General features: G+C 34.3%; 1 protein-coding gene across 1 annotated transcript; it reads right to left on the bottom strand.

The window, feature by feature from the left end:
- Positions 1–970: 970 nt before the first annotated feature.
- Positions 971–4,311, bottom strand: LOC132172107 (lactoylglutathione lyase GLX1). The gene is made up of 9 exons (XM_059583556.1): positions 4,208–4,311; positions 3,528–3,670; positions 3,298–3,422; positions 2,639–2,703; positions 2,339–2,551; positions 2,111–2,158; positions 1,888–1,995; positions 1,635–1,787; positions 971–1,287 (listed from the first exon to the last, which is right to left on the bottom strand). Exons 2-9 carry the CDS (start codon positions 3,641–3,643, stop codon positions 1,246–1,248), a joined length of 870 nt encoding a protein of 289 aa, XP_059439539.1. The 5' UTR covers positions 3,644–3,670; positions 4,208–4,311; the 3' UTR covers positions 971–1,245.
- Positions 4,312–10,773: the final 6,462 nt, after the last annotated feature.

A 10,773-nucleotide genomic window follows, 5' to 3' on the forward strand; every position in this document is an offset into this window, starting at 1 on the left:
TAACATTAAATGTAAATAATCAAATTTACAATATTATCCCTATTTTTATACTAAATGGATACTCTTCATTTCATTTAAAATGAAGAGGATCTTATTCCATTTTATAGACCATTCAATTTAAAATGAAAGGCCACGATTTCGTAATATAAGAATCTCTAATTTTGAGTAATTGGAGTGGATCTCAATCCAAAATTACTGTAGTGATCTTTAAGGTTTAACATTTTATCAAATCGTTTCCAAGGGGTAGCTCAATCGGCTGGGAACTACGCCTTATAAAGCGGAGATCACTAGTTCAAATCTCCCCTCCCCCTCCCCCTCTCCCTCTTGTGTGACCATGTCACAAAAAAAAAAAAAAAAAAAAATCATTTTATCAAATCACTCCATAGTTAATGTTTAAAATTTGATCAAATCACGTATTAAAGTATATTTCATTATCCAAACGTTTCCTCCACATTTATCTTTAGGATTTTTAACGAAAATCATGACTCTTTCGAAAATCATGACATGTAAGCATGATGCTACATCATATCCAATAAAATAGTTCTACATGTACAATAATATCACCTTAGTTTGACACGTTGCTTTTCTTTTTAACTTTGTCTTTTTGCATTTTTTCTAAAAAATTTAGTAGGGGTATTTATTTATTTATTTATTTTTTCATTTTTTTGCACAAAAATAGACATTACAACCTCAATAATAATTTGGAGAGACATTACACAAATAAAAAGTTCAAAGAACATTGCACATTAATTGGTAGTTAGATGAAGTAGATTTACTTTTTCCCAAAAAAAAAAAAATTGTTTCTGTTTATTTCTTTCTCCTTTCTATTTCTTTTTAATTTTTTTCGCCACATGTCAAGCTGAAGTGAGATTTATATACACATGAAGTTTTTTTTTATCGAGTCTGGCTTGAACTTTTATGTCTACATGTCATTATTTCCGTTAAAAATCATAAGGAGCAAATTTAATAATAAAACATAATAAACCTCAAAACTCAAATTTCCTACCACATAATTACATATACATAAAACTTGGCACCATATCCTTCCATTAGAAGCAACATATTTAAATATTTAAATACGATTCAAGTCACAAGAACCATATTAAAACACATACTGGTCACTGAGAACCATATTCAAACAAGCACATAGTGGTACCGATTGATGCTTGACACAAACTTATTTAAAACAGAGCAACCGAACTTAAGTGCTTAATCATCATAATCTTTTCGATTAAGCGATTTTCTTCACTCCAGCTCCTTCAGGAAATCTTCATTGTCAACCAGGACCTACAAATACGAAGCAAAAGAACAATAACATGCAGTTAGCAATGAAGAAATAAAGTAAATTTAAGGATATTGAACAAGCACAGGGTCATGTGCAGAACAGTCTCCACATTAATGACGAGGAACTCCTTCAAGGAAGGGCGGCCTTTCCGGCCAATTGTAAAATTTACATCTAATAGAAAACAGTAACATGATATGCATAGAGGTCTTTCTTTTGCACTAATTTAGACCGATCAAATGTCAATTCTCAGAACCCATGGAATGACTATTCCCACCCTTAAGGCAGCCAGTGCTTTCAAAATCAAATAAGCTAAAAAGACAACAAATTACTAGTACTACAGAAAACTTACAGTTTTCCAGCCATCTGGATCTAGGAAAGAGGTAATCTTGGTGTTGAGTCCCGGAATTGGCCCTGGTTGTCGAGTAACCTTTCCTCCAAGCTCTTGAATGACCAGGTTGACAACCTCACCACTTTTGTAAACATCATCAGTACCAATAGCGATCTGGAATGGATATCACAATAATCAAAAATGGATGAAAAAGTTTCCAAAAATGAAGAAACTAAGGCACTTCTAAATGGAAAAATATATTCAATAAACTGACCTGTGCATATGCATTTCCCTTGGTATATTCAGTCACACCATAATTGTATGTCAACTCCAGAACAGTTGTCTCATGTTCTTCTGCATACCCCAGCATGGCTATGGTGTACTGTTGTCACGTACATGTAATATAGATTAAGGAATTTTATAATCCTTTTGTGACTTAAATACGGCTAATATGCTTCAGCTAAATTTGCTGTGTGAAATTCATGTGAGAAAGATACCTTGTATTCAGGTCTATCAACCTTCTTCACTACCCTCATTCCCAAGGCCTGCAAATAAGGGAACCCAAAATATCACCACTAGCTTTAATGCCTCCATAAGAAGAAAGACCTAAGAGAATAATTCTTTGACAATTTATTTGGCATACCCAACTTTCAAATACATATGTACATACATGCATATGTCTGCCCATATATATGACATACTATAAATAGTTTAAGACTAATTACCTTTTCATAAAACTTGATTGAGCGGTCCAAATCGCCAACACGAAGCATTACTTGACAGAGTGGCTCAGGAGTTGGACCTCTTTGGATAAGCTCAAAAATATAACCATCAGGATCCTTCACGAAGGCAATGACACTTTGTCCACCTTTAACAGGGCCAGGCTCTCTAGTGACAGTGCCACCCCGGGCACGGATGTCTTCAACCAATTTGTAAACCTAAAAGTTCAAGGAATGCATAATTCAGGCTCAGCACTAAAACGAAGTCACATCAACAATCCCTCTAGAATGTAGAATGACACTTACATCTGGAGTTGCAATGGCAAAATGACCAAAACCAGTTCCAATGTCATATGAACTAACACCATAATCTGTAAAAACAATATCAAATAATTTCTCAGAGACCATACAGTTAAAACAAAAGGCATAATCATGCTCTTCATAATAAAATTTCCACCCACTTTGTCATTATTTAAGTATTGACTCTGTGTCACAAAATGCCATCGACACCTTTTCCTTTTTCAACAATTGTAACTATTTTCCTCATCTAATTCTCTTCCTTTTCCGCCATAAATAAAAGTCGCAAATAGTGATATCCATCAAGTATTGAGATATGAAATGGGGGATCAGGGGAAGGGGGGAAATGTGAGTTAATATTATGCTCTCTTTTCTATATCTATATTACATCCTTGAAGTAAGGAAACAAATCCCCAGAGCATCAAGTGTCAGCAACAAAACAATCTTAACAAACGAATAACCAAACCTTAAAAAATTCTAAACAAGAAATCACCAAAACATGGCAATGCTAGTCTCTTCTTGTGGTTCATCATCTAGAAATCATGGTCAGAGCGCACAAACAAACCCTAGTAACAAGCTTGAACTACTCAATGTATCATAATAAGATTTTGATAAGTGAATGTATCATCATAATAAGATAACCAAAATTGTAAGTTTAAGCAACTCACTGTATGTCAATTCCACAACGAAATTAGACTGTTCTGGGCCAAACCCAAGGAAAGCATTGGAGTACTTCTCTTCGGGAATGTCTCTTTGCCTCAGCAGCTTCATCCCAAAACACTCAGTGTAAAACCTGACACCCCCAAAAAACAAAATGCGGGAAATCAATAAAATTCAAGCACCCCCAAGATATATAAACTCATCCAGAGCTTCAATAACAATGTCTTAAGATGCATACTTGATGGTGCGTTCAAGATCACCAACACGATACACAGCATGAAGGAATCGGCGCTTGTCCTTCTTCGGCCATTCAAACAACTCCGCATTAGGAGCAACAGGTGCACCCTCAGCCATTACAAAACCAAATCGATGCAATATATTCTGTTTCATTCATAAAGAAATGAATAAAAGCCCATAGGAATGTTGACTAATCCACACTTTCAAGTTCCACAACAGAGAAAAAAAAAAAAAAAAACCGATGAGCGTTTATTCATTCTTGCCCACTTCATCATTTTACAGTGACAAAAGATTATATTTTTGGGACAAAATAACCCAAAACCTTAAACCTCTGATTTTGGCCCAACAATGTTATATTTATACATAACTAGCACAAACTCCAACAAAACACAAACTTTTTTTCTTCATGAATCAAAGAAAGAACTGCCATTAGGCAATCAAAGACAACATTTGAACACACAAAACATGATCTTCTAATGGCGACCTTGTTCAAAGGGTGTCTTTGAAGTCCAGCTAAATACATTGATACAATCACCATTGCTCACAAATAACATCATAGATATACAAACAAAATACAATTAAAACGATAAACAAGCAAACCTAGGATTAGTATACCGTACAAACAGCTCAATTTCAAAATCCTAAACTTCAGAGAGAGAGAGAGAAAGAGAGAGCGCTTACGGAGAGTGAGGAGAAGAGTGTGAAATGCCCTAGGATGATCTTGTAAGCAATACATCGGATTTATATTATCTTCTTCAGCGAGTTAAATTAGAGAAACAGTCTTGTTACTGCAGATCAAAATGACTGTCCAACATGATCTCCAAGCACATGGAAAACGATGACTCGTGGCGCAGAGAAACCAATGAGAGACGCCAGTCACCGAGAAATCCTGTTGTCCCTGTCAGAGTAGCCAACGGGTTATATAAGATAAGGCGGGGCGATAGCCCCAGGACTTGACCTACGGTTGGCTCTCTCTGTAAGTCCAAGGCCTGTAACGATCAGTATATCAAACGTTACACACGTGGTGCTTTCACGATGCGCCGCATCAGCTCAATATTATATATCGTTTTACTCGAAGTGGAGGTTATATCATGTGCCTCTCAGATTGAGATCGGGTGCAACCGGATCAAATCTGTGTTGTTAACTTTAGATCAACGGCCCAGAACATGACATTAAAAAAAAAAAAAAGAAAAAAAAAAGGTGCATTCGGACTTGAACTATTAGGGGTGGCAAAACTTTCCCTACAACCAAAGAGGCAGTTCGGCCACCCCATACATGTGCCTCTCGAATTGAGATTGGGTGCAACCGGTTTTAATATATTTTGTTAATTTTAAATCAACGGTCCGAACAAGACATTAAAATAAAAAGAACGTTCGGGGTATAAGAATACAGAATAGTCAAACTTCCTCCATTTAGCCACCCAAAATAGTTATTAGAAATAATCGAACTGCTTCAATAATTAAACAGAGTGTTAGGCTACTCCTATAACCATTGAGATAGTTTGACTACTCTCAAAGAAGCCGAAGGAGTGGACGGTTATTGTATATGGCAATAATGATAGGAGATTGGTAGTTTTAGTACGGCGATAAAAGTAGTAGTAAAGTTGGTGGCAGCGGTGAATGAAAAGAGAGATTTAGGGTAAATTCGTGATAAAATGTAGGTAGTTCGTTTATGCAATCCAATATTAAATGAGGTCCAATATTGCACCCGATCTCGATCCGCCCTTTTTGGGTATGCAGTAACTATCATGGTACAGGCATATGCTTTATGCACTTTAATTGTTGGGTCGCTTTGCTAGTAAAAGTTGTGGTTACGAGGGTGCCACTTTTGGCCAGTGTTTTGATTGTTTCCATTTGGACTAATTGGACAATGGGATTGATCTCATCATAAGCATTGCTTTCTCCTTTTCCCTTTTTGCAGAAAATATCATGACACTTTGGTTGTGTTTTTCTTTAAAAGAAATTGTTAAGAAACTGTTATTAAATAACTGTTTCATGAATAGAAGAAAAATATCTTAGCTACCAGAACTTTCTCCATTAATATCCTTAAACTCTAAAGGTTATGCTGTTGGACAAAAGGGAGTGCAAAAGCAAAAGGGGAGGTGAGGGCATTTCGTTAAAAGTCTGCTAGGAGATGCTTAGAACTTTAGAAGCATGTTAGAAATTAGCTCGAGTTAAGTCAAGACAAAATGCTCCGCTATAAATTCGCTAGACATTTGTTCAAGCAGAGTTTAGAAAAAATGCTCGGCTATAAATTAGCTTGAAGTTGGCTCGAGCGGTTCCATCTTATGTAGAATTTTGACAACGAATTAGTTTCATTCATTTCGAGTTGTTTTTTGATTTGGTTCACTTTTTGACAGGAGAGGCTTACATGCAATAGTTTGAAACTTTCTTTGGACGGCTGAGATCGTCCAAGGGTAATAAAATATTAATTTTTTAAAAGAAATAATATAAAATTTATTAATTATTAAAAAAAATAAAAAATAAAAACATTAAAAAACTAAAACTATTAAAAAAAGAAAAGAAAAGGAAAATAAAAAATGAAAGGGGTGACCTAGGATAAAATGGTGTGGCTGGACCATCCCATTTTGACCAAGGGGGTAACTTGAGCCACCCCCATTGCCGGTATGGGGGTGGACGAACCACCTCCACAGCCAAGGGGGTGGTCCGGCCACCCCCAGACCGGCCATGGGGGTGGCTCGAGCCACCCCCTTGGCCAAAATGGAGTGGTCCGGTCATCCCATTTTGGCCAAGGCCATCCCTTTCATTTTTTATTTTCTTTTTCTTTTATTTTTTTTAATAGTTTTAGTTTTTTAATTTTTTTAATAACTAACAAATTTTATATTATTTCTTTTTAAAAATTAATATTTTATTACCCGTGGACAATCTCAGCCGTCCAAGGATTTCAAACTACTACATGTAAGCCTCTCTTCCCTTTTTGACATTTAAACTTTCCTTAATTTTTATGAATTTTTTTCATCTTGGTCCATTTTAAGTTAGTGCTAAAATTAGTTTCTATTCCATTACTTTTTTATGTCAAGGCCCAAATCCTCAATGTCCCTTAGACCCAAATCTTAGCAAAAAGCCCAAAATTCCTTTGAATCAAGTTTCATATGACATGTTTCCACTAAGGGCTGTTTGTGATTGCGTTTGAGAGGTCTAAAAGTGCTTTTAACATTTAAAAAGTCCGTTTGAAAAAAAAAAGTACTCATTTTGTAAAAAAAATTAAAAGTGTTTTTAAGGGTAAAAAAAAAGCTTTAAAATGCCCAAAAAACACTTTTGGCAAAAGCTTAAAAATGAAGTTTTTGTTCAAAAGCTCTTTTAGACTTAAAAGCTCTATTTCTCAAACGCAATCCCAAACATACTATAAATCATGTAGATCCTGATACAAATCTATATAATTTGAGGAGTTAGAAAAAATTTTCATAAGAAAAAAAAATCTAAATAGATTGAAAAATGACAACACATGCTTAGTTATTTTACAGCATGTTAGTCAAATTCAAATCCACATATCTCAAGCTAGCTTTAATGTACAGCATTTAAGGTGGGTAGTTGACAAAAAGCAAAAGCATTCTACATTGATGTCTCGAGAGCAGCCTATGGTTGCATGCGGTCGCCATTGCATGCATCATTCAACTTGCCCGTGGTCCCTCTCATAGTGACCTAAATGAAATAAAACCATAATCGTACAAAATGATTATATATAAATACGTTGCAGCCCTTGTGCGTTGGGACCCAAAATAGATGCATCCCTTTTGGAATCCAAGGGTCATTGTCCCTCTAAAGATTCCCATCACCCGCCCGCCCCCACCAATTCTATGCCTATTTATCTTTTACCCGCCGCATGCTAGTGGTTTTTTTTAAAAAAAAAACAGAATAGGTCGGGGAAATTAATTATGACTATCATAATTAGACATGATTATAGTAACATTTATTTACTGGGAGGCTGGGAGCTGCACATGAGAGGCCTAAACGGTGAAAACTGCATGCATTCCCTTAAGTTTGATTGAACCATAACCTAACACAGCCCCACCAGAACATGAATAAGAATTCAAAATGACTAATACTAATTAAACATATGTGAGGATTCTTCATTACGAAAACTACACCCTAATACATGCCCTAATCACTTGAAAATTTTCTTGGCCCATTAAACCACCACCCTTTATTGTCCATGTTAGTCAAGGCAGAGGGAGGGGGTTGAGCTCCTCAAAATTCTCCTTACCCTTGGTAAAAAAGAAAAAAAAAAAATTAATGCTATGATTATGGATTTATTCCCCACCTCCCCTCCCACCAGCAACTCTTGAGGGCAATGCCCCTTGACCAAGGTTGAAGATGATGCAATTGAGTCAACTCTAGCCATTGTAACAGAAATTTGAACTTGCACTTGCAGAAGAACACAAGGTTGAAGATGATGCAGTTTCCAATAATTTTCTTAAACTATGGAAGAAGATAAGGTATACACATGCAATAGGAAAATAAAAAAGGTACAATGTGCAACTTGCAAAGCACAAAAAGTAGACCAAAAAATCAATTGTTATTTCTAACTTTCTAAGCCAGACGTTTTGTATCCTAGAGCAATGTGTCAATTAAATTCAAAGAGGTTGAGGATCAATTGTCAAATCTCCTTACATCTTACAAAATTTACAAAACTTTGAGCCATTTTTCTTCTTAAAGACTTGTCAATTTTTCCTTTCACTTTCCAACTTCAACGGAAAATTAAGGTATGTAATTAAATTTGTATATTTAGATTTAAATTGTTGATTTTTCCTTTCACTTTCCAACTTCAACAAAAAATTGAGGTATATAATTAAATTTTTATATTTAGATTTAAATTGTTTTTTTTTTTAAAAAAAAAAAATTAATTGTTTTGATATTTATATTGCTATTCTAGATAATTGTTTTTATATTTAATTATTTATTAATTGATATAGTTTTTGTTTCATATTTTAATTGTATAAAATAAATAATTGTAGTTATCTGAGATTATGACAAAAAACAACGATTTTATTGAGCTTTAGTCAAATTCTAAACGAGCTCATGTTAAAATTGGTGAGTAGAGACAAATATTATATTTCCAACCTATTAACAATCATGCTTTCTTGGACCCCTGTTGCAAGGCCCGTCTTCTACAGCCTCACATATGTTTTGCATTTTGTCCGACTACAGTGAAAATTTTTTGCTCCCCCTCAATGAATATCCTGGCTCTGCCCTTGATGCTAGTGGCTCTTTATTATCGTGCATTTCAGCTACTTAAATAAAAATATTATAATTTAATAACAAAATTATTAAAGGAAACGAGGCTCATATATAAACCACTAATGCGGGCCAAAAGAGAGGGAGAGACATTAATATATGAGCATATTACATAATCAATTATTAAAAAAAATTAAACTAATAATAATTGAAGTGTGACAATAACAAAATCCAAAGGAATCAAGTAAACCAATAGATTTTGAGTGACCAAGAGACCACCAACCACAAATGCTATTGGCTTTGGATATTTTATTATTTGTTCTTTCTTTCAAACAACCTTTACCCATCAATATCTGCATGCATCACCCTTCATCTTCACCTTGATGGCTAGATTATCATAGTTGCCCAAATTAATCAATTTAAAAAATAGTAAGAAATGAAGAAATAATATAAATATGTGGCTTTTCATAGTTTGGCTTGTTCATGTACATGCAAGACTTAAATTGAGGTGTCACGCATTTTCAATTATTCATTACGTCACGTAAGCCTCTACTTGACCATTACATGTATACTACTTGAACGTACTTCCCATATGGCGTGACTTGTAAAGTTTGCTTATATTCATGTTATTTTAACAAGTGTGCATTTGAGAGCGTGTGAGAGTGAAACTATATATACCTAACAATTATTTATTTATTTATTTATTTTTCTGTGATAGCCCTTTTTTTCTCCAGGTGGTGTGGTTTTGACGTGCACCACCACCATTGCACCCACCACCACACAAACGAGTAGGGGACCAATAAATGGTTGTGGGGGAAAATAAAATAAAAATAAATGGATTGTGGGAAAAAAAAAAAAAAAAAATTAAAAATAAATGGTTGTGGAGAGCCGTAAGAGCATAAAGAATATGCCGTCAACGAGGGTCACGACCATGGTAATAGATGCGAATCTTGCGATACTGTGAGAGAATATTTTTATAGTTTCAAGTTTCAGAACAAATATTTTTATAGTTTCAAGTTTCAAATAAATCACCCAGTAGATCAATGGTGCCAAGGAAATTTTTATGAGGTTGGACATGCAATAGGTCTGGGTTCGATTCCCGTAATAGGAATCTCTTAGCCTATTAGCGTTATCTACCTTGAGTTTCATTGATGTTCTGGTAGAGTGGGTGTTAAGTTATGACTCGAACAGTCTTAACTCTTGAGGGAGTGTCTGCGGTTCCTACCGTTTAAATTCCTCCTGAGCGGCACTCTGCGGGTTGGTGATATTATGGTCACGCTTAGCTAAAATAACTACAATTTGCCTCCCCCACCAACCTTTTTAATTAAAAAAAGAAAAAAAACAAAAAAAGAAAAAAAAGAAAAAAAAAAAGTGTCACAACTTTCTAGTTGTATCAAAATTTGGCCTCATTTGTTAATATTTTTTTAGACATAAATGTAAAAACAATTTTAAGTATTTTTTGTTTTAAAATGTTTATTAATATTTTTGTTTTAAAAATATAAAACAAAAGGGAGAAAGAAAATGTGTTATCAGACAAAAGCTATTTTTTAAAATATTTTACTCGCAGACTAATTTCCTTTGAGAAGCAGAAACGGTATTTAGGGAAATAGTATGTAAATTATTGCCGAAAAATAACTTACTTGGTATTTTATTTATGGTATAAAATACTTATGGTAGACTCTTTCAAATTTCGACTATTATTTTTTCAAATTAAATGGTTGAGATTTTACTATTTCAATATTAATCACTTTTAACAGCTTAGTATATTTATCACTCGAATATTGCTAGACATCATTCCGTCCAGATTCACTCTTTTTGCAAATCTATTATTAGATTTATGGAATTCATGCGGATTCTATAAATTTAATGATTAATTTACAAATTTTTTGTACAACATAATGATTTTTATCATTTTTCTTTATTACTTTACTATTGTTTTGTATTAGGATTACTCTCTGAGTCTTCGACTAGCTCTCATAAATGACCGGCCATCAGGTTTAGTTTTCGGAGCACTCCGACTATCATTCTAATTTTACTTTTAATGTTTATGTA

The sequence above is a fragment of the Corylus avellana genome, chromosome ca2, assembly GCF_901000735.1.
Source record: "Corylus avellana chromosome ca2, CavTom2PMs-1.0".
Classification (NCBI taxonomy): domain Eukaryota; kingdom Viridiplantae; phylum Streptophyta; class Magnoliopsida; order Fagales; family Betulaceae; genus Corylus; species Corylus avellana.

Excerpts from the sequence above, each read along its gene's own strand:
- LOC132172107 (XM_059583556.1), bottom strand. The coding sequence starts at position 3,643 with ATGGCTGAGGGTGCACCTGTTGCTCCTAATGCGGAGTTGTTTGAATGG. Across the intron at positions 2,159-2,338 it reads CAATCAAGTTTTATGAAAAG|GCCTTGGGAATGAGGGTAGT; the intron begins GTAATTAGTCTT and ends CCTTATTTGCAG. Across the intron at positions 1,788-1,887 it reads AGGGAAATGCATATGCACAG|ATCGCTATTGGTACTGATGA; the intron begins GTCAGTTTATTG and ends TATCCATTCCAG.